A 26,614-nucleotide genomic window follows, 5' to 3' on the forward strand; every position below is an offset into this window, starting at 1 on the left:
TCTCTGCCCACGCTTTACTCCACGGGCATTAACATCACATACTCACACGCACACCGCATGCAATACATTTCATCCAGCATCCTCGCTGGATACTACTAGATAACACAGTGGGTAACAAATGGATAAGTAACAGCTTCATGACTGAAACTATCTCTCTGAAGTCCAAATAAGTAAATCAAATCTAAAAAAAATCATTATCAAAGACATAAAAGAAAATAACGATAAAATACATTCTTAAAGGTCGTATCAGTGATTTCAGGCCCAATTTTTTTTTATCACATTCATCGAATTTTTCCTAGCGATCCGCTAGCTGCCTGCCCCATAAGCATGCCGTCAAAAAAACACATCTCTGTAGGCAGCCTAGGCTCTGAGATCTGCACACAAAAAAAAATGGTTTAGCCAAACACTCAAAACCAAAACAAATAGTGTTCCAACCAATCACCGACAGGGGGAGGGTGTTGTGAGGTTTTGTGCTCGTGCACGGCTGCATGCGAAGTCAGAGCTGAAGAAAAAGCTGGCTCAAAACCACACAACACCCTCCCACTGTCGGTGATTGGTTGGAACACTATTTGTTTTGGTTTTGAGTGGTTGGCTAAACCATTTGTTTTTGTGTGCAGATCTCAGAGCCTAGGCTGCCTACAGAGACGCGTTTTTTTGACGGCATGCTTATGGGGCAGGCAGCTAGCGGATCGCTAGGAAAAATTCGATGAATGTGATAAAAAAAAATTGGGCCTGAAATCACTGATACCACCATATTAGAGGGGTCATATCATATATAATCTTTTTTTTTTTTTTTCTGGGGGCCATTTATAATGTTGGTCAAGTATCCTGTGTATCCACACATTTAATGTAATATAATCATACTACTTTTAGATTACTTTTGACCTGACCTATGATATAAAACACAAAGAGAAAGAAAATATATCCCTTTCTTATCAGCAACACAAACCGCATTAAATCACATTATGACAGGGTTTCCAGATTTGGGTTCGTGATGGAACTGCAAATGATTTTGATTTGATGTTTGTTTGTTTCCATTTGCATTTGAAGTAAACAGAGACGTGAGATTATGTCCACAAACATAAAATTAAATGACACCGCAGACACAAAAACCTCCCGCTCCCCCTGCCCTCTGTCTGTGCCACACAGCCTTCCCACGCAGCAGGTGCTGTCCTCTCCAGCTCTCTGCTCTGACCTGAGCCAGGACTGTTTGTTCCTCTTTCTATAGCAGACAGTAACACTGTCAACAGACTCCATCCTCATGCTCTCATATGACTCAATCTAGAGACTCCTGTGTAATGACTCACCCGACCAGAAACACCATCGTCACAGGTCAATTAACATTCTGATATACAGAAAGAGCCATGTGTTCGTAAGGAGTGAAATAGTTTCCTTAAACTGATCAGTGTATTATTGTTCATCTCATGTTTAACAACACCTCTGAAAATATAAAATGTCTATTTATGGTAATTCTGTGTATTTCAGAGTCACCAGAAGAAACGGTTCAAAACTTTGGGGTCAGTAAGATTTAAAAAAAAATATATATTATTATTTTTTTTTTCTAGCAAGGATGCATTAAATTCACCTTATGTAATATGCCACTAGTGGATGCAATACTTCATTGGAATAAAAACTTAAAAAAGGAATTCAAGTTTTGTTCCACATACTATTCATTATCTATTAAGGCATGCTTGGATCTCTATGCACTATTCAGTAGCAGTGGAGTAATAGTGATGCTCAGGGGTTATGACATAAATCATTCATTAGCTGTTTTAGCAAACTAGTGAAGAATGCTTTAAAAGATTTGCTGGGAGACGTATCCGTCATGCTCATCAAAAAACCTCAACATTATTTGGCACAATACAGTTCAGTAAACTGTTCTGCTTTATCAGCACACATTAAAATGCAAATAAATACATAAAAAAGACTAGAAAATGGAATCATGGAATCTGAAAAAAAAAAAAAAAAAAAAAACAAGTAGGTGCAGGCCAAGTATAGTTCACACCAGAGGTCACTAATTAGCAGACCTGGTATGAAGTATATAATTTACATTTATGCAATATAAAAATGATATGATCTTGCATGAATAAAACGGTAAAACAAATCAATAATATTTCCTTTTCAGAAATGTTATTGAATTAATGTAATCAAAGCATTTTATCCTTAACTTTTTTTCTCTCTTTACAAGTCTGCAGGTGCAAAATTAAATAATTGACATTTATGCAATATAAAAATTATATGAATATATAAGTTAAATAGCTTATGTATAGCTTTATTTGTATAGCTTCTTATACCTTTTACTTATACTTTTATAATGGCTAATATTGATAAAAACTGAAATTTAACAAAAAGAGTTTTGTCATTTTAAATTGTAATAATTGTATGTAAAAATTTTAAAAACTGTAATGTTGTTTACTGCAAAATCTGTTGTTTAGTACAAATGCACATATTGCCTGGACCATATTAAAATGTTTAATGTTTTTATATTATATTTAAAACGAAAAGAGGCAGGTTTGTGTTTTATATATATATATATTTTTTTTTTTTATAAATAGGCAATGTGCAGTGAATAATCAATACGCGTTGCCTGAACCACATTTGTGTGGCTATCATGTTTAAGATTTCTTTAAATGAAAACGAAAATAGTATGGTGTTTTATCACATATTTCGTTGTCTAAAATATACACAGAGATAGCTGGAGTAGCAGAGCGAGCTGAGTGACGCGCGCTGCGTCAGAAGGTGGGCGGGGTTAGGATTTCCCAAGATTTTCCATGATGAAAGTGACCAATCATAAGAGGGTCAGTGCCCTCCTTGGTTTCCGCCCCCAAATTGTCAAAAGTCATGTAGACTCGAGCGAGCAGAAATCAGCTGAGCGAGCAGAAATCCACTGCGCGAGCAAAACAGCACTCCGCGAGCAGAAGCCCGCTGCGCGCGAGCAGGATTCCACTGTACAAGCAGAGTTAACCTATGAGCGTATGCCAGGCGCTCGCTCGCAGCTACTTGTACACCTCTCGGTTGTTGAATTTGTGCGCGAGCACTTTTATCATGCCAGCTGAAGGTTCATTTTTGCGCGTGTGAAATAACATAATGTGCTCGTGAGCATATCTTACACGCTCATGACATTTGACTAAAAAATAACGCCATAGTGGGCACTTAAACAAAAACAAAAAAACCTTACAAAATCATACTGACCCCAAAAAGGTAGAAAATGTAATGACTCGAGTTGCATGACAAGTAAAAAAGACTCTCTGAAAAAATAAATACTGTATACTGATAATAAGATCAGTCAGTCTTACAATATCGGTTATCGGTATTTGCCTCGAAATGATCCAATCATGCAGCCCTAAAAGCAATGTACAAAGTTGTAGAACAAAACCAAACCGAACTGAAGCTGACCACTGAAGTACAGTACAATACAAATCAAATTGTCAGCAATTTAAACCTGTCCACCTCCTAGTGTTTAAACCTGCCCTGGTCCCATTGCACCTCTTTCTCCCTTCACCTTCCTCTCTACGCTCCACCGTATTAAATCATAAAGACAAAGAGAACATACATTAAACAGATACAATGCCGTTTAGATTATGGGTGACAGAAAAGATTAATATCCACTGTGTATATGCATGCTCTGTCTCTGTCAGGCATGCATGGATTGTGAAAGCCTAATGGATAACAATGTGTGCTGCTTACACAAAGGTTATTAGTTTGGTCTCAGTTAGGAGCCAGTTAACTGGAGGTTTGCTAATATCTCACCATGGTCCCTTTGAGAGATGAATCGATTGCTGAATTACAGTATCTATATGTTGATGTTATTACTGAGATTGATTGTTTGGACTCTATAGAAAAGTAGCAGCAGAATTAGAATCCCTATTCAAGTCAGCCCCCGGCTCAGCCACAAGCCATTTTTGTTTAAGTCAACAGGTATTGAGGATTCATTCAACCGTGCAAATAATAATTGGTGTTTAATAAACAGCTTTTTGCAAAGGATTCTGGGTGCATAAGGAAGAGAAGCTGTACTTTAAACAAGTGGTGTGGAAGCAAAATAAGCAGCGGAGATCTTCACGGCGGAGTGCTGAGAACATGCTTTCTCTGGATTATTTATCCTTATCCTACTGTGTCTGAGTAGCAGGGCCCAAGGGCCATCTTTCCCATGACCCCCCACTAATGCATGTTTCAGTGGGTCATGGCACCATGTTCTAAAACTCCTGTTGTCTCTGAGAAAGCCTCCTGCTGACATCATCACTGCGGTTTGTATTGTTTCTGAAAACAGACTGACGTCTTAGCCATTCCATTCTGCTCTAAGGCTTGTTTTCATTCATTGTGGAGTGAACCGTGTGTGTATGTGTGGGTCAGAATTCATGAATGAGGAAGAGCATGTCTGAGAAGCAGAGTGTTTGGTCTCTGAAGGAGAAGGGTCAGACAACCCACGTCCTTCACTCTCATTCTTTTAAAGGTTACTGAATGTCTGAGGTAGCACACATTAAAAAGAAAAATAATAATAATTTCTAGACAGTAATTTCTAGCTTGGCAGAGAAAACCTAATGAAAAAAGGACGTACACAGTTCAGTTTATATGATTGTGACTGAAAAATTCAAGGTAAAACCAAAACATTTACTAAAAAAACAATGATAGATCTCTGGTTGCTAAAGTACGGAGCCCCTAAAGGGACATGGTGGTGAATAAAGTTTGTATTTGCTGGCAAAACTTTTGCGCTCCAACAAGAAACTTTGTTCTCTCGCAAAACAATTGCGTTCCCTTGCATAAACTATTGTGTTACGCCAACAAACTTTGCGTTCGCTTGCAAACCTTTTGAGTTGGCGATCAAATGCAAAGTTTCATGGGGGAACGCAAATATTTTGTGTGTGAATGCAAAGTTTCTTGGGGAAACACATACAGTACATTTTTGCGAGAGAGTGCAAAAGCATTGAAATATAATTTTTCCTCCAATCTCATTTTTTTCCCATCACCATGTCTCTTTAGGCTCCGTACTAAAGTCCATTTTGGGTTAAATATGGTAAAATTTTACATTCCATTTGTTAACAACATTAGCTAACTAAACTAACTGAATGAACTAACTAAAAACACTACTTTCTTAATCATAGTTAATGTTAATTTCAATCATGCTTATTGTTAATTATTAAATTAATTAATGCATTAACTAATGAGACCTTACTGTAAAATGTTACCATATAAATAAAGATGACAAAATATATAAGATAACAAAACGTATAAAAATTATATTATATGAAATAATAATAAAATAGACATTTTCTAGATAAGTGTTCAAAAATATTTTATCAACTGAACATTGCTGTTGTGTAAAGCTCTTTTGAGTCTGTCCATTTTAATTGGTCAAACTCGTTCACCAAATGATCAAAATGATTCATTATCGAATTAGCGTGAATCAAAAGCAATTAGCAAAGAGCAATTTAGGATCCACTTCCAAATGTCAATGCATTTTCAATGTGTACGTGACTAGAGATAGAAAGAGAGAGAGAGAGAGTAATCAAAAGCTGCTAAAACTCCCCTTGGTATTTTCATCATTCTCTTCACATTACTTTGGGCACTGAAAAGACATGCTCATGCCTGGTCTTCAGAGGGGACTCAGGTGGGGAGTCTGATGGCATTTGTTCATACCCAAATGAAAAAATGTCTCCATATGAAATATTGATGACACACATCTGAGCTCAGTGAGGTACCTGTAACTATAGATCAAGTCTGTCATGGAGATGAGATGGTTTGCATAAGCTCAACACTGGTGTTCTATTACAACAAAAGTTACACAATTCTGTAGTGACAGTTGGAGCGAACTAAGTTCACCTGGTCCAGAGATTCTGCAATTACTTATAAATGTCATATCACACAGTGGGTTCATATTGAAATGTGAACATTCTCTAGCAAACATTTTACAGGTCATTGCCAGAAAACATTTAGAAATGTTATTTAGATTCACAAATGAATTCACGACTTGCAATGCAGCAACATCATCTATTGTTATTTGTTTTTGGTTTTTGAAATTTCAGTTTATTTTGGTTATAACAATTTATAATTTAGATCTTGTTTTTCTTTTCCAAAATTTTTTTTTTTTTCATATCTTTCATTAACAATAACAATCTTTCTGTGTATTTACGCCTATATGCAAATACATTATTTGAGATTTTAAATAGCAAAAACCCAGTGTGCCATCTGCCCAAAGTCACATGCGGGGAAGGAAAAGAAGTCGAGTTTTTCAGCTTCTGTGAAGTGCTGACATGATGTCTTTTGGGGGAAGTAAACAAATATCATAGAGGCTCACAGGCACTCATGGTAAAAACTGGATTACATGGATTAAACCGCCGGAAAATAACACAACGGAAAACAACCTTTCCATGCTACATTATGTGTCAGAAAATCCATGCACATGAGAGGGTTTAAGGTCCCATACTTCCATTACTGACAGAATCCTTCATCAGTTTGGGGGGGGGGGGTTGATTTATCCTTTTTTTTGTTGTTCCAAATCAAGAATATGTGTAAATAAATGCAAACAACTAAATACAAATCTATGAATAGCAAAAAAAACTAACTCACTAATATCTGACATGTCATTCTGTGAGTGAGTCAGTATCATTGGATTAGAAAGGTATACTGGAATATATTATCTGGACTCCCCCAGCTCTGATTGGGGAAGAGGTCGTCTGCACTACTGCTCCCTGCCATGTGGAGCGCTGTGGGTCTCTCTCGTCTCAGCAGTAATAGAGGCAGACACATCATCACTGGATAAAAATAATAATAATACTAACGTATGCATTCCTTTATACGCTCAACATGCAATTGGGTTGACGCATATTTGATCAGATAACATAATGTTATCAAAAGTACATTTATAATGGAACAGTGGAACATTCACAATAGGAACTACTGTATAATTCTGTATGAACCAGCTCACAAATCACTACAGAATGAGAACTAGTATTAGGATAATTAATTCATTATGGTTAGAAGGTCCAAAGTAGCTCTTGACTTGGGTTAACAGACTTTTCTGTGAATTAATAAAGAGCTTGAAAATTTACTCTTTTGGTACAAGAGAGAGTGAAAAGTCTCAGTGGGCAACATTCTATGAAAATACATTCCTTGAAATGTCAAAAATCTGGTAGCTGCAAAAATGATGGACATCTGCTGTCTCTTTTCAAGGAGGTTTGCAGCACTGCTGATCTGCCAAGTCATAAAACTCTTGAAAATAGCCACTAAAAACGCTGTTTTTTCATATACTGTTTACCAATGCCACAATGAAGCAAGTTTAACTAGTAATATTCTTCCCATTACTATCATATTATGATCTAGGTAAGGAAGGAAAAGAGATTAAACACAATTTTCTTGCCTTCTTTTCTCATGCTCTTCTGTTTTACAGTAGGTGTCTCGAGGGAACATGTAAATGATGAAAGTATAAACATACAAAACTGATAATGAGATGTAGCAACGCATTTAGGCGAAGCTGATTGTTTCCTTTGGGTCTTTAAGAAAGCATAAATAGCAAATCGAATCTTTTCCATTTTACTGTTGTAAGACTGAAAATACTGGTCGAGGCCTGGTCTATGGACCTCCCCCATGTGGCCTCACTTCCTCTCGGAAAACAACTCACACAAGAACATGGTTTAATGTGAATATTTAACATTGACTGTTATGTTTTTGGTGTCATTTGAAATGTCTCAAAGTGAGTGGTACAGACATCTCATATCCAGATAGATAAAATAAAAGGAAATAAGGTTTAGAGAAAACTGGTTTAGAGATAAGGCCAGATAAGGCAACCCCCCCTTCATTGAATAGAAGCCATTTGCCGCTCTCTCAGGCCTCTTCTTTGCTGGACACGAATGGAATAGATGATTTCTCTCTCGGTCTCATTCAGCATTCAGCACAGTGTAATCTATGAAGTTTTTCCCATAAAATAAAAGAATAAAATGAAATAAATAAAAAATAAAATAAAATAAAGCTACATACCCTTGAGACTGAAGAACAAGAGTGAGCATGGGATCAAACCTTGTAACATTTATTTAAACTGACACGTATTTGTTTTTGAGTATTATTTAAATAATTTAAAATCCCCCTTCTACAAAAGCTGAATAAAAAATAGATAAGAAAAAGGATGTTTTTTTATTATTATTATAAAATAAGAATACAACACTCATCTCAATAACCTGACCACTCATGCCTTCAGCAAATGTTGTTTTGAAAAACATGGTTGCGTGCTTGTGTGCGTGAAGTTACATTACTCACAGCGCTGGAGGGGTCGATTCTGGGCCTCTCCATGGCAATAGTGATGCAGTTGAGAAAGATGATGATAAGAACCACATGGTCAAACATCTTGTGAGAGATGATTTTATTGCATGTCACACGAAACCTGCAAGACATAATCACACCAGATATAGTGAGCTGAGTGATGCAAACAGTCGGCATAATGCTGATCCTAAAATGAATTCATTAAAAAAGTGATTTCCCATGAAAGATGGGTCACAAATGTCAACTAGTCCCTTAGTGAGACTACAGTAGTAGTTTTTCTTAAAGGGATAGTACACCCAAAAATGAAAATTCTTTCAGAATTTACTTACCATCATGTTGTACTAATTATGACTGACTTTTTTCTAACAAAATATGATATTTTGAAGAATGTTCAAACATTTCTCAAAATATCTTCATTAATGTTCCACAGGTTTGAAACTATATAAGGGTGAGTAAATCATTTGAATTTTTTGGTAAACTATGCCTTAAAATGTTTAAGAGAGTAGAATGCTACATTGTTGGCATTCCAATCATTTAATGTATTATGTAGGCTAAAAGATGTTAACAATCATGGCTGACATTAATTCAGGTTCATTCATCACAATGAAGCATCCCTCGTTTTCAGTGCAATTGAACTTCTGTTAGAAACAGTACAAACTTATGAACGTGTGTCTGCCATAAGACTTACAGCTCGCCAGCATGACTTATTTTATGAATAAATAGTGCTCGGTTCTCTTTAATGTCTCAAGACTTGGCCTGATGTTAAAGAATTCATGCTAAGAACGACACTGAGTGGGAACAGAAGGCAAACTCTGCGCTGTTGTCATGCCAACCTGCCTCTCACAGCCCCGATCTCTCATGCTGGGGAGTGTGGTCATGCCGGGGTGAAATGGGGAGAGAAGTGTAATGCTGTGTCTGAAACCTAAGACAGCTTCCTCGCTGCTTCACTACCCAGTTAGTCAATGACTTCACAGGTGCTTCTTATGGCAACTTCACACAAGATTTCAGACAGGCATCCAAAAGTGCCATACTGTCACAACTAATGATCTAAAACAAATTTAAATGATATTTAGACATTACAAAATATTTAAAACAAATATCCATTGCTTATACAATGCTTATGTTTCAGTAGAAATTAATTAATAAGTTAAAATATATCAAATAATGGATATTATAAAATTACATTATAATATGAGACCCTGGATCACAAAACCAGTCATAAGTCGCACGGGTATATTTGTGGCAATAGACAATAATACATTGTATGGGTCAAAATTATCGATTTTTCTTTTATGCCAAAAATAATTAGGATATTAAGTAAAGATCATGTTCCATGAAGATATTGTGTAAATTTCCTACCGTAAATATATAAAAAAAATATTTTTGTGAGTGAATGCAGCACAATATGCAAACATAAATGGACAACTTTAAAGGCGATTTTCTCAATGTTTAGATTTTTTTTGCACCCTCAGATTCCAGATTTTCAATAGCTGTATCTTGGCCAAAAATATTGTCCTATTCTAACTAACCATACATCAATAGAAAGCTTATTTATTCAGCTGTCAGGTGATGCATAAATCTCAATTTCAACAAACTGACCCATGTGACTGGTTTTGTGGTCCAGGGTCACATATATGTATGTATGTATGTATGTATGTATATATATATATATATATATATATATATATATATATATATATATATATACTGTATATATATGTATGTGTGTGTATATATATATATATATATATATGTATATATATGTATGTATGTATATATATATATATATGTATATATACACATACATATATACATATATACACATACATTATATATATATATACACATATATATATATATATATATATGTGTGTGTGTGTGTGTGTGTGTTTTTAAATATATTAAAATTGGGGGTGGGAGGGGTGGGAAGCTGTTTTAAATGTAATCATTTAACTTTTACTGTTTATTGATCAAATAATTTCAGCCTTATTGAGCAACAACATTAAGAGTGACTTCTTTGAAAAACTTTTTTTTTTTTTACTTCATCAAACTTAGGGCCAGATTTACTAAACAGGGCAAATTAGCATGAGAGCGCAATTTCAAAAAAGCGCAGATAGGAGTGGAAATTTCTGAGCGTGATCTACCGATGATGCACAAATTAAAGAACAGACATGGCCAGATAATTTCCATAATGACCAACATAATCTAACAAAGCAGCGCAAGTTAGTCTCTGGTTTAAGACATGCTTTTTTTGGGCGGTAAATATTGGGGCAAATACCAATAAATTGACTAGCTTAGTAAATCACTTTGCGTGATTCATTTAAATACTATCCTCCCATACATTTTGCGTCTGAAAAAGGAAACTCCCACAAATGCATATGCAAAAAAAATAACTGTCCACGCCTTTTTAGTGCTAATTTTACACTGTGTGTCTTTAGTAAATCCTGTCAGTAGTTTTTTAACATCAAAAGAGGGTTTGTGACTTTGCACTGGTGTAAGCTGTTAGTAAATCTGGCCCTTAGTATGTATATATGGTATATGTATTAATCTCTTCGATTGTCAATATAACACTGTACATCTGGTAAAACTAGTAAGCTGACAACCAATGTCTTTGTTTTACATCAGAAGAAAGTCTACATAACTGCAGACCTGCTTATGACACGCACAGATGGACATACTAAAATCACAAGACTTTTTGCTTTGGTTTTGGTGACACCAATGTATGCCAATCTGCATGTCATAACAGTGTAAAGTGGTGATAGCTTGCATCATCCAGGGCTCGCACAGGAAGGAGGAGGAGGATGATCTGAGGTTGTTTGATGTTTAATTAGTAAAGCGCTGACAGAGTGTAACATGCAATGCTGAGTTCTTCTTTCCTCTCCTCTTTCTCTAATAAGTGAAACCTCCATGGAGCTTAATGTGAGCAGACATGCATTTCAAAGATGGAAAGCACTGGAAAGAGATGAGAAGAAGGGGAATACCAAGAAGATACCTAAGGGAGAGGATAAAAAGTACAGGATATTTCTCACCCCTTGAGCATCTTAATGACGGTATTTATTAGGGCTTAGGGGCAACCTAAACTCCTGTACTGAACGTGAGCCATCATACTATGATAAACGTGATTCAGCTTTTGAAATAACCAGCATATGTTGGATGCTGGAGAGCTTGTGTCCCCACAAGACTTCTTAACTAGTTTAACCAGGAAGTGGTCAACTAGCTCCTACAGAAAAAAAATATACTTACTTGACCAGCAATAAAGAACAAAGATTATCTTGGGAAAGTCATGTTCATGTCAAATTTATAGGGCCCAGGAGAAAAATTTCATGAGGGACCCCCACACAGCAAAAATCCTATACTTAAGTATTTTTGTGATTTTTTTCAGTTAAAATATCTAAAATATCTTCTTGATATTAGATAAAAGCAACACTGCATAAGATATTAAATGAATTTAGAAATATAGGACTAATATAGGACTCAAGTACACCATCTACACCAAACCATACATTGTACTGGGATATCAATCAATTAACATCAGTATTATTAATGTCAACAAAAGTCATCCAATTCTATTGGTGAAAAACACATGAAATGACAAATTAATGGTAGGCCCTCCTCGATGAAGAATGGGATCCATAGGACTGCATTCCCTTCCTGAAAACGTTTTAGATGGTCTTTTCAGCAGGTAAGACTGTGAAAGACAAGAAAGCATCAGATACTCACCGTGACTGTGGGGGGAACAGGTAAAGCGACCATGTAACCCTCTGCCGACACCATTCAGGCTGCTTGTGCTCCAGCCAGCGGAAGAAACGAGCGTTGCGACTCTGAAAGATGGATGACCATGTGAGATTATATGAACAGTAAGTTAGTTTCGTTAGAAATAGAAGATATAGATATACTTTTTCCTGTAATCTTATAGCAGCCAATTTAATAGAAGAAAATTGGTAGACATTTGTGATAGATCTACTGTAAGGAACAGAAAAATAGCTGTAATAAATCAAGTGTAATTTTCTCACCAGATTTCCTTCATCATCTGCATTGTCATCCTCGCTGTGGGGTTCATCTAGAGAGAACTGTGTGGTGGCTGTAGATGGAGAACTCTTCCCGTTGCTGAGGAAGTTGGGTGGCCGGGCGCTGTTTATGCTGGCGGAGCGATGCACGAATGGCACCTGCAGGGTGTCTGGAGGCAGATCAAACGAGCTACGCGTCTCCAGGGATTCCATGCGCCTGTGCCGAGGCCTCTGTCCCAGAGAGTCCGTCCTGGCGAGGGAGGCATCATCGCCCTCGGACATCCCCCCACCGCCTCCGTTCTCTCCCGCTTCTCCCTCGTCTGAGCTGGACTGGCCATCGCCGGACAGCAAGGAGCGCCGTTCGCCAGACTGACGTTTTTGCCTCTTGAGGCTGGGGGCTCGTCCCAGGCTATTCCAGCTGGAGCGCCTGCTGTTCCAGCTACTGGCTGAACTCCACGGGGCATTGGGGGAGCTCCGCGCACTCGACTGCAGAAATACGGGGAAAGGAACATGTCACTCTCGAATTACATCGCATTGGCTAACTGTAAAACCTGAGTGTGAACATTTTCGTGCAAAAATGATCTCCAACACATATTATATTATATTATATTATATTATATTATATTATATTATATTATATTATATTATATTATATTATATTATATTATATTATATTATATTAGAAGTTGCATAACTATGTGACCCTACAATAAGTCTGACTTAATTCAGCGTAATAAAACTGATGTGAATTATAGAAACATTTTTAACTTTTATACATCTATGTGTGAATGATGTTTCTGAGTGCAATGTCAGCAAAAAAAAAAAAAAAAAATGAAAATTGAAAATAATACATAAACAAACAAACAAATAAACGAGTAAATAAATTAAGGAAGAAAAATAAGACTGTAATTTGTCCAACTTTCTCTATCAGAGAACGGTAAGTACTGACCGGAGATTTATCTTGGCTATTGGGATCCATGGAGACATTGCTGCCTCTGCGGGATTCGTAGCCCAGTGCAGGGTCTCCTCCTCCTGATATCTTAGGGACAGGCATGGGTGTTGCAGCCGTATGAGTGATGAGGGGAGGGGTCAGGCTGGTCTTCAAATCCACATGGCCATTGATGGGCACAACTGTGGAAGGGACAGGGATAGTAAGCTCAACATCACTGACACTATAAAACATGACAGAAAGCTGAAAAATGCATTAGGGACTATTTCAAGCATGAATTTTTCTAACAGCCTTTAATCTTCAAAAGGGACCATGATGCATTATGTCAAAAAGACAGAAATACACAGTATAAACCCACTGTTAGAAGGGTAAAAGGGTATCTGGGATAGCACAAAGCTAGCTTGTGGATGTCAAAATGTAAGAGTGTACTTTAATCACACTTTTAATATAAAAAAAATGGCTTGTGTCCTGCAAAAACAATGTCAGTATACTCTATGGCTACATATTTTAGACAAGCTAATTTGACAATATCAGGACAAAACAATAGGTATGATCCACTGAAACAAACCCGAGTTCATAAATCTATAAACTCATATAAAACCATGGATTTATATTATAGCTGCACAATTTCCAGCTTTCTGAAAAAAAAGCACAAAATTGTTGTTGAACACATCAATCAATCAATCAATCAATCAATCAATCAATCAATCAATCAATCAATCAATCAATCAATCAATCAATCAATCAATCAATCAACCATTATTTTGGGTGGGGCCAGTTAATTTTTTGACAGGGCAAGTAAAAATCTTACTGGCCAGCAGAAAAAAAAATCTTGTTGAGACCTGAATATGTCATGTGCTTCAATGTAAACAATGCTCTGTGGGTCTCACCGGATGATGCAGACAGATCCTTCTTACATCCTGAAACATCATCCAAGCTCTGTGCATAGATATCTACGTCAGAGTTAGACTTTGAGGCATCACCCTGTATCAAATGCGGAAGATAAACAAACATTAGTTAGCAGGTCTTAGAGTTTCTTGGGCTTAGGGAAGCATATTGCAGGGTGAGGAACAGGCAGGTGAGTGAGGGTGTGGTCTCCCCACCCCAGCGGCCCTCAAAAAAGGCCAGAGGGTGACTGGTATCTAAGGGAGAGACATCCTATCTGGGGTAATTCACAAAAACACAGTGCCGGCATGCATTTGACAGCACCAGGTTGCACTACCACTCTGAAACCACAAGTATCGTGTGCTAAATATTATTTAAATGTATCTTTCTGTATAGATTTAAGCAGATGCTCTCATGGTCAGACCGCCTTTTATATAGTGTAAGGCCGTGTGTCCACCAAAGCGTTTTTAGCCAGCTGAAAACGCTAGACGCTCTTCTGAAAATGCCTAGCTCTGGGCGCTTGAGAGCGTTTTGGCAGCACAGCGTTTTTTCAGTTGAGACGCTTCGTTGCTATGATACAGAATATCCACAGCATAGTTTACTTGTAACTGGGTTCGCAGATAATTTGTTTTATACTAAAAAATTATTTTTCATCCATTTTGTTCGGTTAGCTCTGCTGGTTGATGTCGTTGTACAGAAAGAATGTTGTGACAGTTGGTCGGTGTGGTATTTGTCCCGCCCCTCCTCCACTGTGATTGGACGGCTGGGTAAAAAGTGACAGTGATGAGTGCAGCGTTTTACCCAAAGTTGAACATTCTTCAACTCTCGGCGACCTGTAAAAAGCGCCGAGCGCTCGGCGCCTCAGCGTGAAAAAGACGCTCAGCGCCTCATTACGCTCATGGCGTTTTAAAAACGCGGCGCTCCCATTGAAAACAATTGAAAAAACACGCCAGCCGCATGAAAAAACGCTTTGGTCGACACACGGCTTAAGACACATCCACATTCGGGCAATTATGTTTGGGGTTTTTTCTCGGCTCACTGGAGGTACAGAACCAGTAGAGGAGGCACATCCAATGATCAAGCAGGAGAAATAAACACTGCTATTTTTGTCAGAGTACTCTTTACATTGTTTGGCCTGTGTCCTCCTCGTCCCCAGTCTTGGGCTAGTCTTAAAATGACTAAATGCCGAGAGTGTTTCAGTGTGGTCTAGCACAGAACTTCAACCCTGGGTGGTTTGTCAAAACAGAGACCACTGTTTAAGGACATGGATCACTCTCTCAGTTTGACCATTAAGGTGTCTATTTGTGGACGATTGTTGTACAATATGATAAAGATGATAAAGGATTAAACATTTTTCCCCCTCATTGTGTTGTTACCTGATGTGAAAACGCCTACAGAAAACTCAATTTATACTGTACATTTCAGCATATGTTCAGCATTTTCACAGTACTCAATGGAGATAATGGTCAAAGACAAAGAGGAGACACAGTGGAAACTATTCTGACAAACCTTGCACCTACGAACAATGTATCCCATTGGCTTCACGTATTAACATCAAGCTGAATCAAAGCGTTGTGTATTTTGGTCTCTGAAAAAAAAAATATCAATGCATTAGTAATGGGTGTGTAAATGGGTAAGGAACAAAAACAGAGCAAAATTTGAGTTTCACTGAAGCCAATGGGATTATTGCAACACTAATCACGTTACAATCGGACAGCAATTAATTCACATCATAACTACAATGAAAAACAGTGAATAGGACTTGTCAATAGAGAATAACACAATATATACGATACTAAGGCAACAAAAACCAAACTTGAAATAGTTTTGACACTGGAGTCAAGCTCCATAAGTCAAGACACAAGAGGGACTCCTTGACCTTTCTCAACAACAGTGAACAGTAAAACAAAACACAGCTGTGATAGGTTGAACTAGCAGGAAGGCACTACAAAGCATCTTCAGGAACAAGCGACCACCTGCAGTTGGGCCCAAACTCCGGCATGATCTTTCTGAGCAAAGACGTGGCAGAAATATAAAACACCTTCAGTATAAGCTAAATAAGCTATCTGACTTTTTGACACAAGTCCTAAACTATTAGCTATTGTATATATGTAAAATCAGTTAGAACTAAGGTTTAATAAAGCAATAGTGCACCCTTATGTTTTTTTTTTTTTAACTGCTGATTAAAACAATATATTTACTCCCTCAGATCTCAAGAATTGGGTCAGTCTGATTTATAAAATAATCATTCCATTTTTTAAAACTGAATGATTGCAGAGATATGACTCAAAAGAATGATTTGTGAACAAATCATTGAGATTATTTTAGTGAACTGAATCAATTGATCATTGAAAAAATCAGACCAAGACCAAGGCTGTGTCTGAAACCGCATACTCTCAAGTTGGTACTTATTTTGAATTACTTCATGACCGCTAAAAAAGTACATTATATAAAGTATGAATGTGTGTAGCATGAATGTAATATGGACGTACTACATCTGCTATGTTTTTTTGCCTAATATATAGAAGGGAAGTATGTGATTTCTGATGCAGCCCAGTTTTGTGAAGTAAATCGAACAACTCAATGAAATTATCTGACTTAAAGGGATACTTCACCTCTGAAAAGATGAATGTGTATTTAAAATAGGTCATTTATGTAGAAGAAATGTGAAATTATTTTTGAATTTGGAGCTTTCTAGACTAAGAAAAGCCAGAAAATGTATTTTTGGCTTATGTGGATGAAAGACAACAACTCCCAGAATGCCCTAGGAGGCCACTCCCAAGCCACGCCTACCGGTAAGAGAGGGCAGTTGAAAACAACAAAGCTAAGCTACTAGCGAGTCTCCGTGATGAGTTTGCCCTGGATTTCGAGATCGCCCAAAATCAGCTTTGGCATTCTACAGTCACCATTCATCATGTTTACTGTGGTGAGCAGGACGAGGCTGAGGGGCATGGGAGAACGGCGCGAGGCCGGTGGCCTCATTACTGAGACGCACCGGTCTCGCATCTCTCACGGAGGAGCGGGAATTTTCTTAGCAATGTTAAAACACACATCAACCGATCACTTGTTTAGCGTTCATGTAAACACTACATTCAGATTCACCAATCGGAATGAATTCAGCTAGATTGAAACAAAAGATGTGCATGTAAACAATGAATGGCGACCGCAGAAAGCAAAAGCCGAATCCCGGACATTTTGGACGATCTCGACGGCTGGACATGTCCGGGAAAAAGAGGATGGCATTGGAAATCAAACGCACTGGCACTGATCTGTGATAGGTCTGTTAGCGCATTAGGTCCAACCCCCTATGGGTGGGTTTGAAAGGGTGGGAACTAGTGCTTGTAGTCTCAACAGAAATCCGCCCCTCTTACACTTCCTCCGACAATGACGCAAAATGACGATTTTTGCATCATTGTGGGAGGAAGTGTAATAGTTAAATACGGATTTCTCCTGTCTCAGGGGAAAATGAGAGAGTGTTGCACGACCATTCAGTAGTATGACTGGGTTTCTAACAATGCAAAGCTTAATGCAAATGTGTGGCGTGTTCCTTTAAAAGAATGATTCCCTTGCAAATCGGACATTGCTACGTTTCCAACCCAATCTCATGAAAATGTATTATTTATTTTAAAATGTATATTTTATGTTGGTAGTGAATTCATATGAATCTGAACTATTTTCTAGAAAAATAAATAAGCATGAACCTCCACCCCTACCCCCATCTCTAAACCTAGTTCTCACTGGGTGTAAGCAGATCATTCAAAAATGTACAGTACAAATTAGATTGTGTGAATTCATACAAATACACCAATTCGCCAAAATGCTAAATAGTTACAAACTGCCATGAGATTGTGTTGTACTTTTCTCATAAATGTCAAGATTTTCTTTGAATAACTTAAATTTCAGTCTGACATTTTAGTACGATCCCATTAAGCTATGTTTGCCAGAACTACTTTGGTCAGGTACAAGATGTGAAAGAAAGCCTACTGGGGTTCTACTGTCAATTAAGACATTAAGGTTGCTGTGCAACTGCTGCTTAACAATCACAGGTCTTAATTTGGGAATTCTCCTGGGCTTGACCAGCCTTGCGGATAGAGAGATTTCAGGCATGTTTTGACATGAGATGTGCTAATAGCCCCTGAGTAAGGACTAGCGGAGGAGAGGTTTATGTAAGTTTGTTTGTCGAGGTGAAGGACTGGAAGACGTAAGAGACAAGTTCAAACACTCAGAAAAAAAGGTCCAAAACAGATGACTAGGGCGGTATACTTTCAAAAGGTACACCTTTGTACCTTATTTACACATAAAGGGTGCATAAAGGAGCATATTAGTACCTATATGGTATATCTTGGGACCTTTTGAAAGGGTACCGCCCCAACGACAGCTTTAGTGCCATTTTCTCAGAGAGTGCACATAGCCATTGGTGCTCTCCATTTCATGGCATTTCCACTGCTAATGTCACCTAGCACAGCTGTATGAATGAAAACAAATACAGGATGTGATGTTCAGAACCACAAACAGACAGAGTCTCCTCAACAGGGTCAAGTGCTTCCACTCAGCTCTGGCTCACTGAATGGACTTTCTCGATCGCTGAGTTATTGAACCCAGCGGAAAACTTTAAGTCTAGTTGAATAAAAAAATATGATGATACCATGCAGAGCAATTCTACAAGATCAAAATGATTAAAGGAGTAAAGCAGTATTAAGAAACGTATCTGCATATTAAACGATTTTGAGACCTATTCAAACAGACTTCCCAGTTGCCTTATTTGCTTTTGCACAGCAGTCTGTTTGGCTTTGTCTGATTTCGCTGAGGCTTTCCATAAGCCCAAACACATCCTTTCAGCCAGATAAAATAAAGCATGAGGCTCTACAAGGTTTGTACTCTGCCGCCAGGCATTGAGCAAGTGAACCTGAAGAAAGACTTTGAGTCAAGTCTGCTTCTACAAGAAACAATCACAAGTGACACTGTCCACAAACGCTGAGGTCCTCCTGGTTAGTCTCACTAGGTTACATCATGCGGAGAGCTACATACCCCTGAGTCTATAGGCAGCTGAATACAGCTCAGCTGGCCATGCAAATCGTCCTTCTTGGTTATTTCCTATAGTGGACACGTGTTAGGATTTTAACACACAGAGCGAAAAGGTAAGAAAGGGGAAAAAGCATAAAAAAGTGTTAGAAAATTGACAAAAGACAAAATTATGAGAAATTGTACTCCCACATTTCATTTAATACTTCTGTTGAAGTAAAATCAATTGTGCATTTTGGGTGGAGTTTAGGCTGTTAGCATGCTCGGTACAGTGAGTTTGTGGAGTCGATGCACCTCTTGATGGAAATAACATCACCACATTTATTTCCATCAAGAGGTGCATGAGGTGATCTTTGGTCAAGATCTTGTATTGACAATGCAAGAGTCAAGCACTCTGTAAAGTCTGCTTCAGCACATCCCAAATACTTTAAATGAATTTAAGGTCTGGACTCAGAGGTGCCAATTCATGAGTGAAAATTATTCTTTTACAATTTAGGGAGGTTGCTGGGGATATTATATTATATTATATTATATTATATTATATTATATTATATTATATTATATTATATTATATTATATTATATTATATTATATTATATTATATTATATTATGCATGCATTTATGGTTGCATAGTTACATAATTACATTACCAATCAAAAGTTTGGGGTCAGTAATATTTTTTAAATACTTTTATTTAGCAATGATGCATTGAATTGATCAGTAAAAACACTGTTTTAGAAAATTCTATTGCTTAAATAAATAAATAAAAAACAGTTCTATCAAAATATTAAGCCGCACAAATGATTTCAACATTAATAGCACCAATTCAGGATATATATTAGAATGGTTTTTGAAGGATCATGTGAAACTGAAGACTGAGAGAAGATCATATGACTCCAGTCAGTGGCAGCTGAAAATTCATCTTTGCCATCACAGAAATAAATTACATTTTAAAATATATTTAACAAGTTATTTACACAATATTACTGTTTTTTTTTTTTTTTTTTTTTAAATAAATGCAGCCTTGGTGAGAATAAGAAACAATTTCCTTTTTTAAAAATCATACCAACCCCAAACTGATTAGAAGTGTACAGTATAGTTGGCCTATATAGGTGCTACTGCAAAGATGGACACAAATTAAGTAGTAAGATAATGCTCACTGTAATGCTCACTGAACAGGCTGACATTTAATCTGACATGATCCGAACAAGACTGTCTGTTTACAGCAGTGCGACTATGTGAAGCTTTTTGCTTCAGTGGACGGGACATTAGGCTGTTGAAGGGAAATTCATCCTGGTGCTTGATCTCTCTGCTTCACACGCGTCATTCACCCACCAGTTTCCCCAGCAACCCTGACGCACTGAAAAGTTCGACCAACTAAAAATAAACGAAGTTTGCAGAAAAAGATGTAAGGTTAAAATATTAAGTCAACAGTGTTCGTCAGTAGTACGGGAAAGCGGAAGAATACGGGCATTACATCAGTTGGGATGAGATTATAATATCTGATGCACTTAGCAAAGGTAAACGCAGACAGGGGTCAGCTGAGTGCGGGCTATCCTCTCTAATTTAAGAGTGGATAGTTGATTTTGAAGGCTTCTGAGCAACATAATTTCCTCTAAACTGCCATGACGCAGTATAAAAGATATTTCTATCTGGCAGGCAGGCACAGGAGAGGCACGCTCATCTTTTAGAGAGGGGAAAAAAGCGAAAAACTGAGCTTCGTCCAGATATCACCTTCTCTCATGTTGACTAAAAGTCTGTGTCTGCTCATCCAAACTTAGAACTTTCTCTTTCACCACCATTAGTCAAATTAAAATGAATGACAAACCAATTTTCAATTACGTGATTTGCTGCTCCTTTTGTTGTTGCTCTAATGAGGTGTTACAGAAAAAGCACTTTAAGATTTTTGATTCATAGTTCGTTATTCTAACAATGATTTTGCTCGATGGAACAATCAATCAAAATCTAGAGCTACTTTTTTTTCATTAAAAGTTTTTACGAATCTTTTAAATCGACCATATGAGAAGAGGATATAATAAATTGTTAAGGTTTTAGATTTACACGAACATTTATCATGAGATAAACAGTTTTGCATCCACTAAAAAGCTAAACAACAAGTTTTATTTTCAATCAAATCCTACATTGTTTGCACTGCATACACACGCCATCCTGCATGAATCGGTTTGTCTCTTTCCAAAGAGACAGTAATAAAACAAGCCCTCCACCCAAAATGATACATAGGTATAACATTTATATCTCTGATTTATCCTGAGCCTGGCCATTTTTGTGTGTGTGTGTCTGTCTTTCTGTCAGAGAAGAATGGCTGCTATGCATTGGGAGATAAGTTGTCTCATAAGATCATGGAAAAAGAAGGCGATAAAGCAAAAGAATGAAGGAAGGAGGATGAGAAGGAGCGCTCATGGGCGAGCATGAGTGTGGAGTAGGTACTCAGAGGTGTAGTCCAGTGGTCAGAAAGTAAATGTCCTGCAATATATGTTTATTTCACCCATGAAAAACTGTGCTAATTTGCAAATCCAGGTTATTGGAACAAAATACTGAGGAGGACTTTTACTTTACTTTGAACCTGGACTTTACACCTCTGTAGGTACTATTATACACAGAACAAGAAACTCATCACTTCTAGTTGAATAAATAATACTACATAGTGTCCTAACCAGGCACAAAGCAACAAGCTTTCCAAGTGTCTGTCTTAACCAGCTGTGACAATGACACTATGTTTTGTTAGTTGCTTCTGTACTTCTATGACACAAAGTCCCATTTCAATCTTGAAAATGCTCCCAGGCAGCTATTTTATAATCTAGACTATTTATCTACTTAAATAAGAAAGACCAAAATCTCCAAAGCTGTTTGTCAAGATAACGTATCCATAACATATTTTTAAATCAACAATAAAGACAAAAAAGTATTGTATATTTAACATTTCAGCTCAAATTATGAATTTACCTCAAATGACATACTATACACTATGCACTTAAACTACACAGTATGTACTCTATAGCCTAGTGTATGATATTTTCCACACTTTCTTAAATAACTACGTCTTCAAAGAGCACTTTTTAAGGCCTGTTCACACCAAGGATGATATAGTATATAAAATGATAAATATAAAGTTTTAATAATTATTCTAAATTCTTTGAGAATAGGGAAGTCCATGTCACAGTTATAACAATAATGACGGAGAAGAATGATATCATTGGAATCACTTCCAGAATTTTTTTTCCAGCTGGAGAGTTATGAAAACAATGACAGCCAATCAGAATCCATCCAACTTTAAAGAACTTGAAACATTAAAGGTTGCACATGCTACTGCAGCGCACACTTGTAATTGTGCATTGGTATGAACAGTATAGTTATTATAGTTATCGATCTAAGTGTGAACGTGACTTTTATTGTTGGGATTTTTTTAACGTGAACACACTACTCACAGTATTTTTACCACAAAATAGCATAGAAAGGTGCATAAGTATGCGACTTAGGACACGCCTACATTTTAAGTTAAAAAAGTTGAAAGGAAAGACTTCTATTCTTCACAGCTGCTATTAAACCATTATGATTTCTCCCATTCACCCCAATATACTGGCTAACTTCAGAATAGCATACTAGCGTACAACTCTTAGAATTTATGCCATAGGAGTAGGACGCTAGTATTCTTTTCTGAAAATAAACCAGTATCTCTTTTAAGTGGTTTTGTGCTTCATATCCCTGCCCACACGAAATTCACTGGACCAAAATCGCTCTTGCAAGTTTTACATGGCAAATTATATGACAAATTCTTCAAGTACCTCAGAGAAAATCATAAAAAGGCTGCTGTTTAGTCATGAAAATTCAAGGTACATGTTCTTAGTTTCACACTCTTCTGTGGAGTGGAGTGTGAGAAAGCACGCAAACAGATTGGCTGTGATTTTGTTGCATCAAGCGGCATTTTTTTCTTTCAGTCTCGACAGAAAAATTGCTTAAATTCACTTGAATCTTGTCACATCGTGACTGTTTAGGACATAGTGTTAGACGAAGGGGACAGGAGAGAGCTAGAGGAGAAAGAGAGAAGAAAGATATGGTGTTGGATTATGTGCTAGACTCTAAAGAACAAAAAGGAGAAGACAGTCTGTCAAAGTGAATGGGGGAAAAAAAAGAGGATGAAAATGTTCAGGCTAGTTTGGAGAATGGCTTTACCTCTGTTTGGAATCCCTCGACTAAGATGGCCACCAACAGGTTGAACAGGACATAGTTTCCAAAAGTCATGAGGGCGATGAAGTACAGAGCAGCCACTGGAGAGGTGGAGGCCATCCCATTATACAGTACCTTATTCCAGTCCTCCTGAGTCAATATCTGATGAACATCAACATATTAGACAAACATCAGCAACAAATACACAATCAAATTGTTATTTACACTCATGTTCAAAAACTGGGGTTGTGTAAGATTTTTTTGAAAGAAGTTTCTGAAAGAAGGCTGCATTTATTTGATAAAAAAAACACAGTAAAAAATGCAATATTGTGAAATATTATAAGAAAATATCTGTTTTCTGTATAATTTTTTTAACAATATTTTTTCATTGTTAGTTGATGTTAACTAATGTAAACAAATGGAGCCTTAATGGATAAAGTGTTACCTATTATCTTAAATGTCATTTTTGGTCAATTTAATGCATCATTACTTAATAAAAGTATTTATTTCTTACAAAAAAATACTGACTCCAACATTTTGAACATGCATATGTGTTTGAAATGTGCTTCATTTGACCATAATTATTTGGGATCACAAAACATGTCGGATCTGTATTTAGTATGTCCACTTATGATCGGATCACTCAAGATGGATGAAAAGTTGCCTGATTGGAATAGCAGTTTGTGTAAAATGCTTGCCTGAAAAACTGTAACAATGGCCCACAGCAAAGAGTCAAAGTTCTTGCGGTCAGGAAGAGTGTCTCCATCTCTCTCAGAGCCGAATTTACATCCAAACAGGTGCATGCCTAGAATACTGTAAAACAATAAAAAAATATAGTTAAAGGAAAAATAAATTGACAGAATACAGTACATTCAAACTGCACAAAATGATCTCTAATCTTGCCTGAAAATGAATATGAAAAGCATAAGCAGCATGCAGAAGGTGGCCACGTTGTCCATGGTCTTCATCAGGACCACCAGCTGCCTCTGTAGGGCGGGCATGAAGCGAACCAACTTCAACACCCGCATGAGTCTGAAGGTCCGCAGCACCGATAAACCTCCTCCCTGCTGACCAACAATTTCCCAGACGCTGTCAACACATATAAACACACAGATCTGACTATCTGGCAGAATGCATAAGAAGGACAATGCTTAAACATATCCCGACTAGCACAGTTACCATTTTGAGGGGAGAAACCCAATAGATTTTGGTTATTTTTTGAAAGAAAAACAATCCCACATGTTTCGGTGCGGTGTTAGAGCGGTTTGTTGCATTTCAAAGTAAGCAAAAAATGCCACCAGCTATTTGAATATAAGAAACTATCTCAAATAGTAAATATTGGCTTAAATAAAGCAGAATGACAATTTCATTTTATGTAAAGGTACTGCATGCTTTTTTGAGTAAGGATGCGTTAAATTGATAGTAAAAGTGACAGCAAAGTCTTTATACGGTTTAAAAATATATATATTTTTCCAATACATGCTGTTCTTTTGAACTTTTCATTCACCAAAAACTTCATGGTTTCCACAACAAAAAGAATTAAGCAGCACTGTACTGTTGCTTGGGCACCAAAACAGCATATTAGAATGATTTCTGAAGGATCACGTGACAATATAATATTTTAAATTGTAATAATATTACTGTTTTGACTATGTTTGGTCAAATAAATGCAGTCTAGGTGAGCATAAGAGACTTAAGAAAGAAAAAGAAAAAAACTGTTAGTGTATGGTAGTGTATGCAGATTCACGACACATCACATTTGTGTGGAGGAGACTGAATTCCATCAGACTGGATTCCATTCATTCATTTCAATTATTATTTTACTTTCTATTAAATAATTAACTAATATTTGATGTTTCATCATTTTTGTTCATTTTAAAAAAGCTGCTTATTTTGTGCTTGTTACATATTTGCTGTTTGTTTTACCATCAAAGGATGATTACGTTACTATGGTAACCAGTGTTCCCCACCCCCATGTTAAACCACGCCCCCAGAATAGTGCGTGTTGGTGACTGTGTCTATGCAACATGATGAGCATTAATAAATGCAAGAAACCATCATAACATCGTACCATGCCAAATCTTTTGCTTGTTGAGAAGTCTTAGTATATGCTAATTTATGGCAATTGTGAATGAATGGGCGTGAAATTGCAGCATTCATCAAGACAGCTGACAGTCATCAGACTGAACAGGCAACAGATGTCCCATCATTCAATAATAGCTGCATTCTGTCTGGCTGTCACTGTTGTGATATAACACACTGCCAGTGTGCATTTTCAGAAATGAAGATGAACATCAATAAACAGTGATGCAGGCAGCTTTATTATTGTAACACACATTTAAAAGTTCTAAGAAAGGAATGAGGATGAGAATGTATACCTGATTACTACAATAATGCCGTCAAAGATATTGTAAGGGTTCTTGATGTAGCCGAATGGACCATAGACCAGCATTTTTAGGAGCATCTCCAGCGCAAACAAACTGGTGAAGACGATATTACTGATTTCCAGAGCATTTGTCAACTCGTCAGGCTGAAAAAGAAAAAAGAAAGAGAAGATCAAAACCCAGACGATCACAGAGATACACCATAACAGTACAGTTGTGAAGGTCACATCAATAATTGCAAGATGAACTGCTTACAAATATGATGATTTTGAAAACAGTGCTCCTGGCACTCATTTGAAAATGAAATATAAAAAGAAAAGAAGGAGGGAAGGCTGTTCATAAGGACACACACTTTCATTAAAACATTATTTTATTGAGCAAATACAGTGTCTGAAAAAGAATAACAAATTTCAGCAGTGAAATACGGGCAATTCTTTTACCTGCATCCCCATCATTTTATGTACCATGGGTTATTAAAAATAACACATTTTGACTTTAACTTATTTTGGTTGTTTGAAGATCACAACAATATTGAAACACTCTTACCACGCCTTCATCATTTATTTTTGACATCTTTGAGTTTGTCACATCATATCCTGTTGCAGGGTCTAAAGTAATTTGAAAAAAGGTTGATTCGATATATTTTTTTTTTCTTTCTTGATGCCAATACCGATATTAACAAACACCTATCAGCCAATTCCGATACCGATATTTGAACTCCTTTTTGAACTTTCTTTTTTTAACTCTTTTCATTAACTCTTAAATGCACAAGTGTTTCGCCAATCATCATTACATATTTAGGTTTTTAGCGACCCGGATCTATATCTAACACGGATGAACCTCTAACTGCCGTAATAGTATTAAGCTCTCCTGATAATTATATAATAATTACAAATGAATAAACTAAACCATATTTCGTTTCCTTCTGGGA

At 37.0% G+C, this 26,614-nt stretch overlaps 1 protein-coding gene across 1 annotated transcript in view; it reads right to left on the reverse strand.

Moving 5' to 3' along the window:
* cacna1g (calcium channel, voltage-dependent, T type, alpha 1G subunit) overlaps positions 1-26,614 on the reverse strand; it is a 130,097-nt gene that overhangs the window by 61,587 nt on the left and 41,896 nt on the right. The window contains exons 9-17 of the mRNA XM_081393280.1: positions 25,678-25,829; positions 24,203-24,388; positions 23,998-24,112; positions 23,306-23,461; positions 14,097-14,190; positions 13,207-13,388; positions 12,264-12,743; positions 11,971-12,071; positions 8,248-8,371 (exon numbers count right to left, since the gene is read on the reverse strand). Of these exons, the coding sequence (XP_081249406.1) occupies positions 8,248-8,371; positions 11,971-12,071; positions 12,264-12,743; positions 13,207-13,388; positions 14,097-14,190; positions 23,306-23,461; positions 23,998-24,112; positions 24,203-24,388; positions 25,678-25,829 (1,590 nt within the window). The remainder of the gene's footprint in view (positions 1-8,247; positions 8,372-11,970; positions 12,072-12,263; positions 12,744-13,206; positions 13,389-14,096; positions 14,191-23,305; positions 23,462-23,997; positions 24,113-24,202; positions 24,389-25,677; positions 25,830-26,614) is intronic.

The sequence above is a fragment of the Scardinius erythrophthalmus genome (genome assembly GCF_964197995.2).
Source record: "Scardinius erythrophthalmus genome assembly, chromosome: 18".
NCBI classification, from domain to species: Eukaryota; Metazoa; Chordata; class Actinopteri; order Cypriniformes; family Leuciscidae; genus Scardinius; species Scardinius erythrophthalmus.